The 21,637-nt window shown below is 36.9% G+C and overlaps 1 protein-coding gene across 2 annotated transcripts in view; it reads left to right on the top strand.

Annotated features, from left to right (window-relative positions):
* The window catches only part of spri (Src homology 2 domain-containing protein sprint), a 28,113-nt gene extending 7,470 nt beyond the window's left edge, over positions 1 to 20,643 (top strand). The window contains exons 1-3 of one of the 2 annotated variants that reach the window (XM_017627696.1): positions 15,200 to 17,434; positions 18,142 to 18,968; positions 19,061 to 20,643. In XM_017627696.1, coding sequence (XP_017483185.1) covers positions 16,342 to 17,434; positions 18,142 to 18,968; positions 19,061 to 19,381 — 2,241 coding nt within the window. In that variant the 5' untranslated portion in view covers positions 15,200 to 16,341 and the 3' untranslated portion in view covers positions 19,382 to 20,643. Of the gene's footprint in view, positions 1 to 15,199; positions 17,435 to 18,141; positions 18,969 to 19,060 lie in introns of those variants that run through there. The other variant, XM_017627695.1, reaches the window with a different exon arrangement.
* The last annotated feature ends 994 nt before the right edge of the window (positions 20,644 to 21,637 follow it).

Below are 21,637 nucleotides of genomic sequence, written 5' to 3'. Positions count from 1 at the left end.
TATATTTCTTTACTTTTATACCCAGCGCAGAAGCAGGGAGATTACTAAACGCAAATGCTTAGCTTTGACTCTATGACATGGACTAGACGAAACCATCATGTTATCTAGAAGATTGCTGACCGTGAGGGATGAAGCTAGCTTTTGCACCAGGGACGTGAACCGGGTTTGAACCGGAAAACCGCCACTTCTCATAAAGGTTTGAAGGTTCGTTTCAACAAATTTTTTTCTTTTTGTTAAATGTGGTAATATTTAACTACCATGTTTGTTTACCATTTGGCAATATCAAATGTAAAGGCAACCCATCTAATTTGACAGACACTTTGCCCTTAACCTTGCGTGTTGTTGCACTTGATACTTGACCCTTAAACTTTCGCGTGATTTTTTATTTTTTTTCCCCCAACCGTTGAATCGAACCGATACCCCGGTGCAAAGACTAAAAACCCGCTTTGACGAACCAATCCAAAGTGCAAAAACGGTTCGAACCGAGCCGACCAAATTTTTCATCCGGTTCACGTCCCTGCTACATATATACCATGGCAGAGGTTGGAAGAAGATTCCCACAGGGCACGGTGCTCTCATATCTCTTGTGGTGTTTGGTAGTGGACTCCCTACTAAGAGAAATGCAAGACTTCGTTCACATCCACACTTACGCGGATGATGTTTGTGCACTGCCATCAGGTAAATCTCTCAGAGAGGTTTGTGTTAAGACACAGAATCCTGAATAAGATTAATGAATAGTGCACTCTACAGGGTCTTGCTGTCAATCCCATCAAGACAACGCTAGTTTTGTATATGCAGAAAAGAAAATTGGAAGATCTGAACCTTCCAGTGCTTAGAGGCGTAAACCTTAGTCTTTCCGTGGATGTGAAATATCTAGGCGTAACTCTAGATACGAAGCTGACATGGAAAACTCACGTCGTGCTAAAGATAAATCAAGCGCTAAAAGTTTTCGGACAGTGTCGAAGAACCTTAAGCAAGATCTGAGGTCAGAGATCGGCTATGGTATTTTGGATATATGTACATAGCTCTAGCCGGGCCAATCGTCACGTATTCTGCTGTAGTATGGTGGCGCAGAACCATGGTCAAAACCACGGCTTATGTGATTAAACAGGCTACAAAGGAGCGTATGTATAGGCATTACGGCGCCATCAGTACAACGTCAGTCCCGACTCTTAATGATTTGTTGAAGTTGGATTTAGCGATCCAAGAGGAGGCAATGAAAACGATGTGTCGACTGCATTCTTTTGGAGTTCTGGGTACAGAGAGTTGTTCAGAAGGTTGTCAGAGCAATATCCGCATCGCGGACATAAAATCAGGATCAGCAGTGACAGCCAAGATGCTCTAAAAGCCCTTGAAACCGCTCGTAGCTCTTCAAAGATATTTCAGGAACGTAAGTTGGGGCTAAACTCCGTTACAAATGGAATGAGCTTAAACTGACTGATGAATTGGCGCACTGCGTTTATCTGGAGCGCCTAATTTGACAGGATCCAATTTTAGGGATGAGGAGTGTGAGGAAGCTGCAGAGAAAAAAGATGCCGCCTACAAGGCCACGCTGCGATCGGGCGCAACGCGCGCTATGTGGGGCCGCTATAGGGATCTGAAGAGGGAAGCGAGACGTATTTGCCGCAATAAGAAGAGAGAGGCCGAAATACGTGAGTGCGAAGAGCTTGAAATGCTGGCCAACNCCAGAGAGTTAGGCGACTTACGGAAGGTTTTAAGACCGGGGCATACTCCTGTAAGAACAATAATGGCAACCTAGTAACTGGTGTCCAGAGCATACTTAAATTATGGAGGGAACACTTTTCCGCCCTACTAAATGGTAGCAGCACGGAAAGTTGTGAGAAGAAGAACCCGAGCCCGCAGTCGATGATGACGGAGTCGACGTTCCCCGCCTGACTATGACGAGGTACGTATACAATAACGCGGCTGAAAAACAACAAAGCCGCTGGAGCTGACAGCCTGCCAGCTGAGCTATTCAAGTACGGCGGCGAGGAGTTGATAAGGTGCATGCATCAACTCTTGTGCAGAATATGGTCAGATGAACGCATGCCCGACGACTGGAATTTAAGTGTGCTCTGCCCATTCCACAAGAAAGGTGACCCCGCCATTCGCGCCATCTACCGCGGGAATCAGCCTTCTAAGCATAGGTTACAAGGTCTTATCGAGCGTATTGTGTGAAAGACTGAAGCCCACCGTCAATGAACTGATTGGGCCTTATCAGTGTGGCTTTAGACCTGGCAAATCCACCATAGACCAGGTATTCACATACGCCAAATCTTGGAAAAGACCCGCGAGAAAAGGATCGACACTCACCACCTATTTGTCGACTTTAAAGCCGCTTTTGCCAGCACTAAAAGGAGTTGCCTATACGCCGCTATGTCTGAATTTGGCATCCCCTCAAAACTCATAGGCTGTGTAAAATGACGTTGAGCAATACCACCATCTCCGTCAGAATTGGGAAAGACCTCTCCGAGCCGTTCGCCACAAAACGGGGTTCTCAGATAGGGCGACTCCCTTTCATGTGACTTCTTTAATCTGATGTTGGAGAAGATAATAAGAGCTGCAGAACTGAACCGCACAGGAATAATTTATTACAAGAGCGTGCAATTGCTGGCTTATGCTGATCACATCAAAAACCGCGAAGTCTGTTCTGCCTTTTCCAAGTTGGATAGGGAAGCAAAGCGAATGGGTCTGGTTGTAAACGAGGACAAGACGAAGTATCTCCTGTCATCAAACAAACAGTCAGCACATTCGCGCCTTGGCACCCACGTCACTGTAGACAGTTACAATTTCGAGAAAGTAGAGAATTTCGTTTACTTGGGAACCAGCATTAACACCGATAATAATGTCAGCATTAAAATCCAACGCAGAATCACTCTTGCCAACAAGTGCTACTTTGGACTGAGTCGGCAATTCAGGAGTAAGGTCCTCTCTCGACATACGAAAACCACGCTCTATAAGTCACTCATCATGCCCGTGCTGGTATATGGCGCAGAAGCATGGACAATGACAACATCCGATGAGGCGGCTCTTGGAGTGTTTGAGAGAAAGATTTTGCGGAAGATTTACGGGCCTTTACGCGTTGGCGACGGCGAGTACCGCAGACGATGGAACGATGAGCTGTATGAGCTTTACAACGCCATGGACATAGTGCAGCGAATTAAAATACAGCGGCTCCGCTGGCTTGGCCACGTCGTTCGAATGGACACCGACGCTCCAGCTCTGAAAGTATTCAACTCGGCACCCGCTGGTGGTAGCAGAGGAAGAGGGAGGCCCCCACTGCGTTGGAAAGATCAGGTGGAGAAGGACTTGGCTTCTCTTGGCGTTTCCAATTGGCGTCAGTTGGCACAGAGGAGAAACGACTGGCGTGCTTTGCTGAACTCGGCCAAAATCGCTTAGGCGGTTACAGCGCCAAAAAAGAAGAAGAAGAATTTTAGGGCCAAGCATAGCGGGAACGATCGGGTGCATAAAGATCTCATAAACAAAACTCATGAGAGCCGTTGGGGCACTATTGACACCTGCAAAATAAAGAAGTGTTTCCTGAAAAGGCTGACAGGGTGGTAGCCAAAATTCGTTCTTAAACAAAGAGATAGTGATCTACGAGCCCTTATAGGACAGATTATAGGGCATAATCCAGGGGTGCGACATATGGTCATCATAGGCATCATCGCCGCCTGTCCGGCCTTCGCCGAACTCGGACGGTGCATTTTTAGGTCGGATGTACTGAGAATGGACGAGGTACATTCTGTTGCTCTCAACAAACTACTAAAATTCATAAAGGAGTCTGGTAAGTTTGCAGATTAGCAATGCATTTCCACCCCCCACCATATAGCCCCTTCCTCTGAATCATTTCACTTGGCCTTAAGTACAATGGACATACGGCCTGAGCGCTTAGAAAAATTTGTTTTTAGTTTTTTCGGACACCCACAATTCCATTACACTGCATTGCAAATGCTAAGTAGACGCAACTAATAACGTGGATGACGAAGCAGGTGTCCTGCCTTAACCTTAGACAGAGTTGGGAAGGAACGACTGAGAATCTGACATCGTTCCAATCAGTGTGCATTTCAAATTTTTATCTTAACAGACTGTTCCGAAACGGATATCAGAACAGAATCTAGCTTACTCTCTCAGTAAACTTTTAGAGTACTATAGACTCTCGTAAGTTGAGGTCTATATATCTGCTTTCAATAATCTATGCTGGGTTCCGAAACACAGTGTTCCGAGAAATAAGGAATCAGTGTAGGAAATATTCCTAGCATGGCATTAGACAGCAAACCATGTAGCATAACGATTTTTGCAGAAAAAGTAGAGATAAGGAAACATTAGAGTCCAGTCACCATTTTCCGTATAACGAATAACCCGCATTTCAAAAAGTTCACTTGATATTTTCTTTATTTTCCAGAATCCAGATAATTTAGGCGCAGTTTTGAAAGAATTTTTTTTTCTTAAGAAATCTCAGAATCATAATTTTCCTCTATAGTCTTCGAGTGAGGAACCAGTGGTAAGACGAAATGTGGCGTGTCGTTGCTGCAGAAATACACGCTACAAACAAAGCCATCCTGCAGCAAATTGCTAAAAGAGTGACTATTGTGCGATACCGTGAGAAGGGGAAGGACCGAGGAAACGTGAGGCAGAAAGGCGTGAGTGCGAAGAGCTTGATATGCTGACAGGCATTCTACTATAAAATGTGGCAAGGACCAAATGGTCAAAATACCTGCAAGACCTGCAAACATGATAATAGAAATCTTTTAGCTGATAACAAGAGTACAATTCAGATTTGGAGAGAACACGTGGCGCCATCGAAGTGCATTTAATGACCAAGACGAGGTGAGAGCTGCAATAATAATAATAATAATAGATTGGCGCTTACACATATGTTAGTGTTTGGCCGAGCTTCTCCTCCGACTTGTGGCGTGCGCCTTGATATTGTCNCCGACGGACGACCGCTGTTAAGAAAAAACCTTTTTTCTATATTTTTGCGATGTTGCTTTGACCAGGGTTTGAACCCGGGTCTTGCGGAGTGGAAGCGCGCACTGCTTACAAGATCTCCAAAGTATTGACGGCATTTTTGAAAATGTAAACAGGTCTTTAGCGAAACGTGTCTATCACCAAAGGGAATCCTCTGGACTTATACCTCTATGTCCAGACCCATAATCAGCTATGCATCAGTGGTATGGTGGATGAGACTCTCAAAATCAATAGCGTGGAAAGTTTGCTTACTAAACTTCAAAGAACTATTGCCGTGTGATGTACGGGTGCTTTCTTTACAACACCTGGCACTGCTCTTGATGTACTGCTGCATTTGCCGTCACTTTGTGTCTTCATACGTGGGGGATCCTTAAAGGCCACCTGCACACTAAAAAGAACCGGATGTTGGTATAACACTGAGTGCGGCGTGGTGGAAATTGCTGGCGGCAGAGATTTAAGCACTTGTGTCTTTTCAATGCCATAGGATAGTACGCCGCCATTGCCTTTTTTGAAGAGATTCTATAATGTTGAATTGCCTGAGGCTGAATGTTGGTTTAATACCAGCACTGAGCCCTGACTGACACATTATCGAATCTTCGCTGATGGCTCCAAAATTGACCCTGGGACAGGATCTGGAGTCTTCCTCAAAGTTAACGGGGATAAATTTCACTTTTATCTTGGGGCGTATGCTTCGATCTTCCAGGCTAAGGTCAAGGCCATGGACTACGTGTTGGAAAATAGGTGGAGGGGAAGGAGTTTACGTGTCTATAGTGACATCCAAGCTGCACTTAAGGCATTGGCTAGCCTTCTAACTGCTTCCAAACTAAGTAGTTCGGCAATGCAAGTCTCATTGAGGGGATACAGGTGGGCAAAACTCCTTCAATCTCAGAAAGACCATTTAGTTTTTGCCCTCACTGATGACGGGACTGCGGACAACTTGTTTGACTGATGACTGGTCACTTCACGTGGCACAAACCCCTGATTGTGATAGGCGTATATGACAACTCCATTTGCCCATCCTGCCTTGAAGAGGATGAGATGGTGGAATAAATACTGCATTTGACCGCGATGTCTTGAGAAACGAACATCTGAGCTCTTTGACGCGCAACAATCGCATAGGTTTATTCGTAAAAGGGACATGAAAACAGTAAAATGGACGGCATGTAGTCTGACCGCTATTTTCTGCACGCGTTGTTTTCTGCCTGGTTCCGACAAAAAATAAAAAAATACATAGGAAGTTGCAATAGTATGATTTCCGTACATAGTAACTGCAGTCAAAGATGTCTGCCTTCTCCAGCCACTGATATACAATGTACATAAACCATTAACTATCTCCTTTAGGAACGTTTACCTCGCGTATCACGTAGTCTTTGTCTTAAGTAATGGATGAGAAAAAGTTTTAAATCGACTCGAGAAGAATTCATGTAATGAGTATTAATTAAAATCGGTTCAGGCGACAGATTTTTGGAAGAGTGTGAGGGAGACAAAGTGTTGGACAAATTCTTGTGTACATTCAAAAATAAAAATTACAAATTACATATACTAAGTACATAAATGCTGAAACATATTCTTCGACAGCCATGTCTAGACAATATTTGTCAAATACCAGACAACTGAACGATCATATCTAATATTGATTTAATTGCAGACTTATGATGCAATTTTGTAAAAGCGTATGTATAAAAATCGCTGTGAATAGATTTGTTATCAAGCCATAGACGCGCGTTGATACATACATAATAGTACATTTGTAATTTAACATTGGCAATTTGTCGTGAATACCTATAAAAATATAAACTAGCTAAATTCTAATGCGAATATTACATACATATTTATGTACATATGTATACCTATGAAATGGAGATGAAAATATTTATATACATATATAGAAGCACTAGCCTATTGCCTAGACATACATAGATTTATATATTTTCACACGTATTCATGAACTAAAACTCATGCGCTGGAAAAGTGTGTCAACATCACACACTAAAGTTCATATTTAATTATTCAATGAAATCAGTTTTATAATTACTTATTGAGTAAAACAATCAACTAAAAACTGTAGCTGGATTATGAAAAGCCAACAATTTGCAATAATCATAATTAACTAAGAAAATAAAGAAACAAATTTAATAGAAATACGTATTTACATATTTATGCACATACCATGCTTTTTTTCTGGAAAAGACCTTGCGTTTTAGAGACGTCCGACATGCATGTACATAAAGTCTTGAGTATGTATTATGTAGAAAAGGGGCAAAATGCATACCCCACATAAGTATGTATAGGGTGGTTCTTAAAATATCAACATCTAAATTTTGTACAAAAATGCTAAATTTTTAAATAATTTTTAGAGGTTCTTAAGATATCAACCTCTAAAATTGGTACAATATTTCTAAATTTTAAAATAATTTTTAGAGTTCGGTGTTTGATTTTTTTTTTTTTTGCTTTTTTTACAATCGCAAGAAGTCGACAAGAATTGACTCAGGGATGGAAACCATATCTCGAAAACACGAAAATAGCATTATCCCAAAACCTGCTCATAGAAAAAAACTTAAAAATTGTGTTTTTAATATGGTCCATACTAACTTTCCCCTTTAAATGAGTTTGTTAGTATTTTTTTCAAGACAGATAATTATTTGTAAAGCAGCGTTATTTAGAACGTAGAATAGTTTTAAATGAAAATACTGCACTTACATATATTTATATACAAATAGTTTTCAATAAATGTCAAAGTCATGGGATTAAAATTGTTTCAATTCTTGTTATTGATCCATAAAATGTGTTTAAAAGCTTTGAAATTCCCGTTTAAGTCTTTATATTGTACATAGAAGAAAATAAAGAGGTGTCTCATACAAAATATAGATTTTCGTATATTAAGGACCATCCTAATGTAAAATGTGCATTTGTATATGGGTTTAAACTGTGCGAACGATTCTCACTAAATGCGAGCGGTCTTATCAATCAATACAACCAATCAACATTCAATTATAAATTTGTATATATGTATGTCTAATGAAATCACTTAAGATTCAATTAAAATTTGATAAGAATATTGAAAAAATTAAATACTACATACATTGTAAAAAATCTTAATTACGAAATAATCTAATGATTATAAAAAATTAGTTAAAAAATAAAAATATAACTGAACAACAAATGAAAAATTAAAATGCGTATAATAAAATAAAAATTTAATGAACATTATAACAAACCAAGCTAAAACTAAATGAATTAAAAAAATAAATAAATTTAAATCAAACATGTGATTTTAAAAATAAATGCAAAATAAAATAAACTTCAATTAAATAAAGATAATATTAATTAAAAGTTAATTAAAATATTGCAAACTAAAAAGAAGTGATATAAAATAAAATTTAAAATAATAAAATGCTTAAAAGCAAAAATAAATTGAAGTTAAAAAGTTAATTAAATTTAGAATTCAGATTAAAATAAAATAAATAATAAAGTAAAATACAATAATGTAATATAAAATAAAATAAAAAAATTTAAATAGGATTAAATACAATATACTAATTTAAACTAAAAAATTGGTTAAATTAATACGGTAAACCAAATGAAAAAAAAAAATTACAAACAAATATGACAAAGTTAAACTAAAAAAAAAAATAAAGCAAATTTATTTTAATTAAGTTACTTAATTATAAAAATAATACAAATTAAAACAAAATAAAATCAAAAAATTTTAAATAGTAAAATAAAATGAAATGATATAAAAAATTAAATACTATATACTAAAACCAAATTATATCTAATTCAAAAATCAAATTAATTTTGTGGAGTAAAATAAAACAGATATTAAAAAAAAATTAATAGAATTAAACGAAATTCAATTATTGAATTGGTCAATGTTATTGTGGGATATTAACATTTTATTTCTAATATTGTTATTGAGCTTTGTACCACGATTATGTTTATTAGGAAAAATGGATGACGCGGGTTCGATCCCTGCTGAAGTCTAGAAAAAAGAAGTCTGATGAAGAGATGTGGTGATCTCCGAAATAGCTGCTATAACTTCTACCGCTTAGACTTTGTTACTTTTTCCATTTTTCCGTGGTACAAAGCTCAAGAACAATATTAAAAATTTAATTAAGTTCGAGAAATAAAACAAAAAATATCAAAAATTACATAAAGTTAAAGTTAAAAAACTAAAGTAAACTAAACCAAAAATCAATAAAATCAAATTTTTTAAATTTAATTTTAAAAATAAAAGCAAAGATAAAATAAATATGATAAAAAATTAACTTAAAAACTTAAATACCTCAAGTATACAAAAATTTAAGTAAAAGAATATTTATTTGAGAGGCAATATTTTATTTTGTGCATGCCACTGTATTTTGTAAACTAAAAACCACAGGTTTCTCCATAATAAAGCTATCATGCTGTTCAACATTTACCTGAGCTAATTATTTTGCAGTCTGATATCTCAATGCCTAAAAACGTGCTGATAACTGCAAAAGTTAAGCTGATAGCCGTACCGTCTGTGTACATACACTTGCATACGTACATAAATATAGTGTGGTAAATATTGTCACTCATTTATATAAGGCGCTTTATTATTATAAAAGTACAGCCTCATATAAATATTAGAGATTAGATTTTGAGATCCACCAAGGGGATTGAAAAAACAAATTTTATGGCCTTGGCAAATTTGCACAGGTATTAAACTTAAAACAAAAAATACTTTAGTGCCTATTTAAGCCGAGGTACGTGTAAAAAATACACAGCTATGTATATAGGTGCGAAAAGTTCACTAAACTTTTGTTAATTCATAAATATTTTTTTTTAAATATGATACGCTGTATGAAATGTAAAAAATATTTATTTACGATATCTTTGTTGCGCCTTCTTTGAAATTAGCAAAATGCGTCAAAATATTTGTTTTATACATAACTCCAAATATATGTACATTAGCGAGATACTATAAAAAATTTAAAACAAATGCAAAGCCTACTTTTTACTAACGCAAACTACTTAGAATTATACACATAAACTGTTCCCCATTTTGTTTTTAATAAGTCAGTTAAAAATAATCACTTTGATTTATGTATTTCATTTCTTACGTAATTTCTTATATAATTTTCTAAGTAATCATGTAAAAAAAATACCAACAAAGCAAGGATCTCGAAAAATTGCGTTTTAGAAAATTACAAACGTGTGCTTACTCAATGCATTGCCATTATTGCATCAGCAATTTTCCAATCCAGTCCAACTAGACAATTTTCTATATACAAAATTTACAGATATATGTAGTTCGATTCATATATATATGTATGTAGATAGGCCGTTAGAGCGACCAAATGCGATAGACAGCGTGGCAGCCACGCTCCACTGAGCGACATGCGCAAGGCAAAACTATACACATACATACATATATGTACATAGTTCAAAGTGACCTACTGTACTTTTACACTTGGACTTATTTTTGCTAAGGTTGCGAATTTCGACTAAGAAGAATAAAGAGAGAAAGACAGCAAAAGAGAGTTAAGAAATTGAGAATCACCAGTACAGAACGCATGCACACTCCCCAAGCAAAGGTATGTATGTATTTAGGTAGCAAGTCAGCCTTGCGGCAACTGCGCAATTTGCCACAGACCAGAGTCTAAGGTAAGCTGAGCCGGAACTAAAATACATACATACATACATGTGTACATACGAGTACGTCTTAACCTTAACAACAACACTTGCACAGCAAGGATATTATCACGCTACCGTTGCGTGATCGTATAGCAAAAAAGGATCGCTGTGTAAGTTTGAAATGTAGACATTTGACGCTACAGCGTTGGTAATTGTTTGATGTATGTAAAAAAGGTGGAGCGGATAACAACTTGAGTGATTTGAGTGAATATTTTGGGAATTTCGCATAGATCAATTTGAAAAACCGATGTTTTGTTTTAACACTTTGGTAGTGTTTTTAGGGATGGAAAAGTCGACTCTGACTTTAGTCAAAAATCGACTTTTTGGAATCGACTTCAGTCGCCTCAGGTTGACTATCAACGACTTTTTGACTTTTTTGTACTAAGCATCTATTTGCGCCCGCTGTGTTGTAGTGGTTAGCAGTGTCATTTCACCACTTCAATCCACTTCAATTATGTAATATTCAAAATATGGCAATACAACATTTATACGATGTTTCCACGATTCGTAATTTGCGCTCTTATTCGTAACTCGCTCTCCCATTCGTCATTCGTCTTGCCAATTAACTTCCGAATTACGTAATTCGCCATACAAAATTTTGAGACCGAATTACCTCATTTGTAGGTAATTCAGATCGAATTAACATGCGAATGACGAACGAATCGGTGCCTTCTCTAATATTTATCGGAAATATACCGAAGTTTTCACCGGCCTGGTCCCATTTGCTGGCACTTTTTCTAGTTGTCGAATAATATTAATAAAATATTCTCTATATATATTAATATTGTTGGTGATAACTTAAATTTTAGCTCCATATTCGATATTTGCAGTACACAAAAATAATAATAAATATCGAAGAACAAGAACAAGAACTACAGCTGCCAAACGAATGACTAATATGTGTCGTGGAAACAGGGTAATTCACGAATTACTTAGCGAATTACTTAGAGAGCGAATTACGAAGCGTGGAAACATCGTATTAAATAAACGGCATTCAGCAAGAAGCCTTCAATACTACAGATAATTTTATAATGGCTCCACTGGCTGCTCAAAAATTTACAAATCAGTCGATGAGTATATGTGGCTTTCTTAATAATTTCATATTGCAATTAATTGATAAAATTTAATTTTTTGGATTATTAAAAATAGTAATTTTATGTTCATTACTTACTAAAAGTAAGTATTAATTTTTTTGTAATTTCAGAGGTGATTAATCGACCTTAAGAATCAAAAACCGGAAAGTCGATTCCGAAGTCAAGAATCGATTCTGCGGGCGCCTTTTCCATGCCTAGTTTTTTTTTTTATAGCAGCTTTTCATTGCTTTGAACAGTTCATCACCGCCTCCGAACGGTAAATGGATTTATAAGGTTTTTTCATAACAAAAATACACCGAAGGTTTGCCATTTCCTACCGCTGTTAGAAAACAAAAAGCTTTTTCTTATTTCGATATCCTTCGGAACAGCAATCGAACCCAGGTCCTCAGCCACAGCGGCGGATTTAGATACGAGTAATAAGGAAGAAAGTATCCACTCACAACTTTTTCCCCTTTTCTTTGCTCTTTTTAACATAATGAAATAATAGTTAGCTCACAAAAGTTAGGTTGTTTAGCTACTCCTCACTTTCAACTTCAAGCAATTCTTGGTCACTCTCTTTCTTCATAACTCTTTCCAAATACTTCCATATTAAGCTTCAAAATATTGTTTTTATCGTATTTCTAACCTCGTTCTAAATAAGCGTCAAATTAGGTACTATGTTTTATACGTACATATGTATGTATGTACATATGTATTTACATTGCGTATGGCAACTATAATTAGCTCTGAACGCATTCGTGCATACAGTGCAAATAATAAAGCATAAATCTTCTAACTAAGATAAGTAATTTGCATGAGTACGTATTTATGTATGATTACTCGTATATACAAGTACATACATGTACATATAACTACAATTAATTATGTATGTGAGTATGAATGAGCACTTCTTGACTCATGCAATAAGCGGCATTTGGCTTAACATCCAAGTTATTGCTACTCATTTCCTTTTAACCCACTTAAATTGCATAGAGACATGTACATGTATATATGTATATATGTATGTAAGTCTCTTATGGGCGAATTTGAATGCATGCAAAAATATTCGTGTGCGTATATTATGGTGGTCCTTAAAATTTTAACATATCAATTTCGAATGGGACACCCCTTTGTTTTGTTCTACGTGCGAAATAAAGCCATCCGCCAAAATTTTTTTTTGTCTACGTATAAACAAATTTTTTAAAACTAAACAAATTTGAAAAGGTTCATAATCAAATTTCAAATTGGAAAAAAAATTTACAAATTCTTGACTTGAAATCTGATCAATTTTGCATATTATTGAAACATATTCATATAAAGTCATAAAATCACGTCTATATCAAAATTGGTTCGAATTTTTACGATTTAAGAAAGATACAATTTTTTAAACCCTGATAGAGACCCCTAATATTTTTTATTTGGCTTTATTTTGTATGTAGAATAAAAGGGTGACACATAATGTTGATATTTTTAAGGACCACCATAGTGCATATACATGTAGATACATTAGGCACATGATAAAAATTACGAAAATAACGCTTTGTCAAAATTTCAACCGAATCAAAAAGAAAATTAATAATTCAATTTTGGATCGCATGATTATTCGGTTGACATGGAACTTTCCATGTGTATGCATTTTTTTGTTTGTAATTTTGAAATTTTTTCATCTAGCCATTAGGCGCATGCTGAAAAACCTACAAAGGTAACGTGTTGTCACAATTTCAACTGAATAAAAAAAAATTGAATCTTAGAAAGAGTTCATGGAATTTTTCATATATAGTTCATATGTACGTATATTTTCTCCACTACAAATTTTTTTCTTTCTCGATGTTCCCTGTGGGAACTCTTTGTACCAAATTTTGTTTGTTTTTCATCAATCCTCATCCTCGTCTCCTAGGAATGTTTAATTTAAAAAACTCCATATGCCTAATGAACACATAAATATGTACATATTTAACAATTAATTTCATATATTATCTTTATATGTTTTGCCGCCAACAGAAGTCAATAAAATAGTAATGATTTCGCAAACGCTTTCAATGACTCCTATAGTAGGGATGTTCTTATTTACAATATTCCATCTAATAATTTGGAACAACATTTCCTTCTTTGCTCTAGCTCGTTTGAAGACTGGTACTCAAATCTAGATTTCATGCTTCGGAATCAAGAAAGATTAACATACTGGCTGTCAAATCTGAAGAGCCTAGTGCTTTCACCATTTTGATGCTGTAGTTTTTGGTTAAAAGAAGTTCGACGCAAGTATGAACTTTTTAGATAGTGTTGTATCGTACCATCAGCACGTTCTAGGCAGACTTATGCCTTCATAACAACCGAAATTGCGCATATGGAAACTGTGCATTTAGACATTATTTCGGTTTCAACCGAAACTGTGCATGTATGCTTTATTTCGGTTTTTACCATATGCATTATTTCGGTTTTAAACCGAAACTGTGCATGTATGCATTACTTCGGGTTTTTCATATGCATTATTTCGGTTTTCAACCGAAACTGTGCATATATGCATTATTTCGGTTTTTTTCATATGCATTATTTCGGTTTTCAAACGAAAGAGTGCATATGCATAATTTCGGTTTTTCTAATATGCATTATTGCGGTTTTCAACCGAAACTGTGCATATATGCATTATTTCGGTTTTTTTCATATGCATTATTTCGGTTTTCAAACGAAAGAGTGCATATGCATAATTTCGGTTTTTCTAATATGCATTATTGCGGTTTTCAACCGAAACTGTGCATATATGCATTATTTCGGTTTTTTTCATATGCATTATTTCGGTTTTCAAACGAAAGAGTGCATATGCATAATTTCGGTTTTTCTAATATGCATTATTGCGGTTTTCAACCGAAACTGTGCATATATGCATTATTTCGGTTTTTTTCATATGCATTATTTCGGTTTTCAAACGAAAGAGTGCATATGCATAATTTCGGTTTTTCTAATATGCATTATTGCGGTTTTCAACCGAAACTGTGCATATATGCATTATTTCGGTTTTTTTCATATGCATTATTTCGTATGCACAGTTTCCATATGCACAATTTCAGGGTGCCCAACTTTTATAGGGAAAGCGGACCAAATATTCAATACGCCGAGCAGAAAGAGGTGCGGTCCATGCGAAATATGATACATATTTCTCGCGGCGGATGTAAAATACTTATCTTATCTTCTTTCTTGACAGAAATTTGGACTAAAATCGTAACCTTGCAAACAGTTCTAGGCAAGGTGTAACTGCGCTTTAAAGTGTACACAGCGGTAGTTAAGTCTATGTTTGTCTAAGCGGTCGCAGTCTTATGGCCAACTTTGGATAATTCCAGTGGCTTTTCGTGACTTTGGTTTTGCTAGTCCATAAGCTCTGCTATAAAAGTGATTTTTCCACATGCACAGTCACGGCCAAAATATATCCCGCGGGCGAAGCCTCTTAAGCTCCCTCTAATGGTCGTCACTGCACCAGTACCGACGAGAAGAGAGAATGTGAAAACAGATTAAGGAAAATTTCGAGATCTCGGAGTTGAAGAAAATATCCCAATTGAAATAAAAAAGAAAAACTCAACGCGTTTAAGTACACCCCTAAGAGACGCAAGCTGCTTTAGATTTCAGCTTCAATTGCATGTGCCGACAAAAGACCGATATCGACAGTGATATACTTACAATATGTAAGTCAGCAATTAAAATAATACATTATCTAAAAAAACAAAACACCTTAAACTGAGTCTAGCCTGGTATATGCGAATTGTTGTTAGCTTTCTCTTTTAGGTTAGGAAATTAAAAAAGGCTTAGAGCTCAACAAACAAATTTTAAAACGCCTAAAGGAGCCTTGTATAAAATTTAAGCCTGTTCAAGTGACATTTTAACCCTTGCAACTGTACTGTTTCCTCCTCAAATACTCGTTACGGATTTTCCTCGCATCAGCTATAAAAACCGCTACATTTTTTCTCATCATACATACGCGCGTCGCTACTGTGGGGAAATGTGTCATGAACGGAACTATCTACCTGGTAGCAGCTGACAGCTGTGCTGTGATGGAAGTGCGGCAAACGGCCTAAAATGAGGATTGTGTATGTAGATAAGAAATCCGCAGCCAAGCAATACAGTATCGCTCTCTTTAAGATTCTTAAATTTGTGTACGCACTTTCTCTCTATTACTTCCCAAAGCAGAACTCGCACAAGCCGCTTTGGTGATAATGCAGAGAGTTGTGAGTTTAGCAGAGCGCTATCTCCTAATGAACTCAGCGCCTTGCTATGCGAACATTTGAATTATAAAATCGCTGCCTTTTAATGTGGCATGCCACAGTTATAATTTCGAGTTCGTCGTGTGAGCAGCAAGAAATTATAATAACGGTGTGACGTCGAAAGACGGTTCGTTAATTTTGATTGATCACGTTTCGCATTGCGCGTACACATAAGCGCGGGTGACAAAGAAAACAAAAAAGTGCAGTTTCGCGGCTGTTCTTGAACACTTAAATAATAAATTTTAATAGTTACAAGTTCAAAACAGTTCACATTCCCGACGCTTCATTCAAATTACGCATTTGTGCCGTGCCTTCGTGTGTGTCGATGAGAAACTTTCGTTTTCGACAATTCGTTTTAGCTGGAAAAAATCGGTATAGCATAAATCATGAATTGGTTCAAAAAGTTGTCTGCCGAAAGTCTCGCGAACCCGCATAGTAGAAAGCAATGTGAACAGCGACATAAGCGTATCAAGAAGACGGCAGAAAGAGAATCCGGTAATTTCTGGGGCTCGCTGGATGGTAAAGAGATCGAAATTGTGGATCCGGAAGTATTCTTTCAAGATCCCGATCACGTGCGCAACTATAAGGAGGAAGCACAGTTCCTGCAGCTGATGTCCGATTGGGAAATCATACCGAATCCTGCGAATATGGAAAACTACTTTTCAGCCGATTTTGAAGATGAATTAGTGTTGCATAAGACACAAAACAATGCGGTTGATGAGCAAACTGTGATAGCAGGGCCCATTGAGCCCAACAAGGTTATGGGCAATGAGAATAAGGACCCCGCTGAAACTACAACGAAGAAAAAATTAAAACGTCGCTTCTGTGATATTTTTTTCAACGAAAAAATCCAAATGGGTTTGCTACTGCCAGAGGATGAGGAGCGCGCAGCGGATGCACCTCAACACATCAAATGTAAGCGAAGAGCAATGGAGGGTGATAGCTCCAAAATGAACTCGCAAAGCACAATCGCTTCGAGTATATCTTCGCTGCAATTGGCGCTCACAGGCTCACTCGACGACACTTCGACGACGAAGGCCATGGTAAGCGCCAGCAACAATCAAGTAATCAAAGACTGTGCTATTAATCGCAACCAACTCAAGACTGAAGCCTTGGCAAGCTCCATTATGGGCGCCATAGGTATGTGTCCCGATCGGGATAGTTCACAACGTTCCTCTGATTGTGATCTCATTGCACGCACGGATGATCGTTGTCCACACTCAAGCTGGAGCAGCTGTGATCATTACGATATTAAGCAGTTTTTTCGTCTCGACGATTATGGAAACATTTTGCTGAATACAAATCATATAGCGGAAATGAAGGGATTCGGTTCTACGATGGCGCAAAATAGGCGCCTATATCGACGCTATCGGAAAATGTGTCAAGCGGTCGATGAACGCTACGTTGTAAGGGCGAAGCGTCGCGGATGTTTGGAAACGCTTAAACGCGTATTGCTGTGGTTGTGGCATTTAATGTGTGGTAAGTTGAAAGGAGAGAAGAACCAATGTGTGTAGGAATACTTTTGGGAAAGAAACTTTGCGGTTTCGGTAGCTAAACTGCGATAAACAAAGTAAAAGTGTGCGTATAGGAAAGATAAATGTAAATAAAATTGGTAGAAATAAATCAGTCGTAAATTGGGATAAATTGTACGACTCGGCAACATTGGCATTGTCTAATGTCGTGCTGAAATAAGTAAACGACGAAAATCTTCGAAAACTATACAGTGCTGCCAAGTTTTTCCGTTTTAATACACTAGTCGAGTGGAAATTTTAGACAATTATGTGAAATTTTCAATACGATTCGACTCTAAAAAAACGACTTGCATTCGACGCGACTCAATGAGGGTGAATATATCTGTAACGATATCGATAGATATGTAGACGGCAAAATGTTTTAATTATATTAATATGATTCAATGCTTAATTCCTCTTAAATTTACAAAGTAAAGCTGTTTATCACAAAAGCCACATGTTTACTAAACAGACGCAATTGTTTCTTTAATTCCGTTTTTTTTCATTTTTAGTATTAAAAAACACATGTGCGACGAGCTATAAATATGGTTTAAGTACAAAACAATGCTTGATAATTGCCCTTGAAAAGCTCTCTTGCCCTGCAAAAATCCTTAGTTCTATTTTCCACACAGCCAATCAACAACTTTCAACTCTTTCTCTCTCTCTCATCCACAGGCCATCCTCGCAACAAGCTGAATGCGCACACTGGCGGACCAGGTGATCTAGTGCGCGCCTGCACACTCCAACTCGCTCAAGATCAGAGCTCAACTTTTGCGCGCAACGTAGAGAATTTCATCTCCTGCACGAAGGAGTCACGCGAGGCAGCGCCACAGGTTGTTATGCGCAACATGCGTCAATTCATGAACGGCATGAAAAACTATCTGGTGAAGCATGGTGAGGGTAAATTCCATCAGGAAGTGGAAGCGGCGCGTTCACGCCTCAAAGCAGACGAATTCCTCAATTTGGACGCCATACTCGAGACTGTGATGCATCAACTGGTTGTGTTGCCGCTGCGCGAACATCTCTACAGCATGTTCGTGGACTACTATAAGCGCTCAGAAGACATACAACTGCTGGCGCAGAATGTTAAATATGCCTGCGGACGCAGCGCGACTGATTTTGGCATACGCGCCACAGTGACCCCGCCATCATCAACTTCGTTGCAAATAATTTCAGCGCTGTTGCAGCGCTTGCAGGAGGCCGAACTGCCGCTGGACAAATTAGAGCTCTTCCTCTGCGTCATCTCGACTATTTTTGAAGCAACTGGCTGTCAGCGCGGCCAACAGCTAGGCGCCGATGACTTTCTGCCCGTATTGGTGTATGTGGTGGCCAAATGTGGGTTTGTAGGCGCTGAAATAGAGGCTGAATTCATGTGGGGACTACTGCAGCCGACATTGCTGAGCGGTGAGGCGGGCTACTACTTGACAGCGCTCTGCAGTGCAGTGCACGTACTCAAGAGCTTCATGGCTTCGGAGAACGAAAATGGAACAGGCTCGCTCGATGTAAGTATTGGCGTTATGAGGAGATGGAAGGGAGAGAGCGGAGGTTTCTGATATCTTAAAAATCGTAACATTATTTTTTCTTTTTCTTGTAGTGGCGCTCCTCTTCGTTGCCCGCCTGCTCTTCGGTGCTCCGCGTCATCATACCCGACGAGTGCAATGGCTCGCTGCAGACGCGTACATTGCCCGTGCGACCACACACCACGACACGCGAAGTGTGCCGCATTATTGCGCATAAGGCGCGCATCACAAACCCGCAAGACTATGCGCTCTTCAAGCTCGTCGATGGCGAAGAAACGCTGCTGAATGATGTTGAATGCCCGCAGGACGTGCGTTTCTCTTCCAAAGGCAAGCATTGTATGTTGGCGTACAAGCGTATAGACGCTAAGATTGCATGGCCAACAGCGACATACTAGGCGCGGAAGGCAGAAGGCATTTGACAAGTGTAAAAAAAAAAACGAAAATTCAAATAGCGCGAAATAAAGCTCAGTGGCTGCAGGCATAGCGTATTTTTTACAGTAAAAATAATTTAAGACCCTCGGCTTCATAGGGACGAAGCAAAAACAACCAATCTGATATTTAGTTAAGCAGAAGATTAATTTTAATTATATAGTTTTAATTAAAATCGAATCATAATGCACCATTGCTCACTAACCATTCTCATAAAGGGGAGTGTAAGCATAGATATCATAAAAATGTATGTAATATTTACGATTATACTAAACAGTATTGCGATAGTTTAAAATTTAAGCGAAACAAACAAACTTACATACATACATACATAGTAATATTTTAAAGTGTTCTAAGTATACAATTTATATGAAAATTGTATGTTTGTGTTAAGTGAGACTAACGAACTCTTACTGCTGATTTCACCAGCAATTTAAGTGGAAAATGATTTTTAATTTTCTGTCAATTTCCATATAAAAATCAAAATATTAAAATCATTTTTCACTTAAATTGTTTTCGTGAAATTTGCTGTTAATGTAGAAATTCGAATTAATTTTGTACAATTGACGAACACTACCAATTGCGTTTACAAATCAAAACAAAAAAACTTAAAAAAGAAAAACCAAAATAAATAAAATAATGATGAAAAAACTTTAAAATTCGTTCATAGAAATTAATATTTAAACGCGATGTGAATAAAGAATTATCTACAGTTTTCCTTTCATTTTGAAATTCAGGTAAACAACAAAAGCATAGAAAAAAGTAAAAAAAAAATCAGTTTCAGAAGACAAATCAAAATTTCTTAAAGGCAATGTGAACATAGCATTATATATAATCTTATCAAATGCAGAAAATCGGCATAAAAAGCATGTAAAGAACTAAAAAATATAAGCATATTTAAGAAGAAATTTTAAATTCTTGCAGGAAGTATGAAATTACCATTTTATTTGCACTTATCAAACGCCAGGAAATGGTAAAGTAAGTAAAAATTAAAAGTAAATACCTACAATAAAACGCAAAAAAAGAATACAAACTAAATACTAAATAAAAAAAATAATTTACGTATAACTTCTTGTAAAACCAGAAAATAAACCAAAAATTTCAAAAAACATTGCCGCTATATAATCTTATGCGGAAAAAGTAATAATCTAATATTTAAGAAGTTTTACCGATATCGCTTCCTTGTAAATGAAAGAGAAAAAAGTTCTGTTTAAAGTTAAAAGCTTTTTATTGCTAATTAAATTTAACATACAATTTATGTAAATAATCATAAGATTTGTATAAAGAAAACTACGAAAAAATATACTTACAATACTTTATCGAACTAAATTAAATACATTTCTTTTCATTTTTAGTTTTTATGGTTTGAATAAGTTTATTTTATTTTTTATTGCAAAATTTCGGGATTTCGGTATACATACATATATTATACTAATTAAGAAGTTTTGTCGTATTCTTAGGACCACTAATTAACTTTATACCAGCATTTTGTTACGTTGTTTTAATTGGAGAAACCTAATGCCGCGGTTATACTAACCCGTTTTTGTAGAGTTAAACGTTTTTGCACGGCGAAAGAATGTTTTCGCAGCGACTAAAAGAAATTTACTAAGGCAAATGCAGTTTTTTATTTACATCTTTAATTTTTATTAATAGTTTTTTCTTCTTTGTGATATTCTTATTTAATTTATGCGAGCTTGGTTTAAACTTGACCAAAGAAGATGCAAATTTCGTTTCGCATGTAGAACTTTGTTGGAGGAATGAACCAGAATGTAACTTTTTTGCTTTCTACATACAGTGAGAGTCTAGTCTGAGCGATAAGACAAATTTCTCTTATTTTTTATAAATATATTTTTCATTCAACAACAAAAACAACAAGAATCAATTCTTTTAATTTCGAACTCTGGAAAATGCCAGAATTTTTCAGTTCGATAGCAGTTTTTTAGCCCAATAAATTTTAGTATAATAACAGGTCTATTCTGTGCTGGTAATAAAAATTTTGCAACCGGTAAATGAAGTTCCTGTCAATTTTTAAACCCTTTTCGCATTCTGTGTACTCTTGCAACCGATAAATTTTGTTACCATGTCATAAGCTGGTAACAAAATTTTGCCCCGTGAAATATGCAATGCCAGAATTTCCACAATTGCTGAATTGCTGAATATTTTAACTGCATTACCGACGTACCTAGAATCGTGGTGACAAGAACTGGTAACATTTCTTGGTA

Source organism: Rhagoletis zephyria, unplaced genomic scaffold, assembly GCF_001687245.7.
Source record: "Rhagoletis zephyria isolate East Lansing unplaced genomic scaffold, Rhagoletis_zephyria_1.1 Rzeph_scaffold_05400, whole genome shotgun sequence".
In the NCBI taxonomy this organism is placed as follows: Eukaryota; Metazoa; Arthropoda; class Insecta; order Diptera; family Tephritidae; genus Rhagoletis; species Rhagoletis zephyria.
The sequence above is the reverse complement of the archived record's forward strand: the minus strand, read 5'-3'. Positions and strand labels throughout refer to the sequence as shown.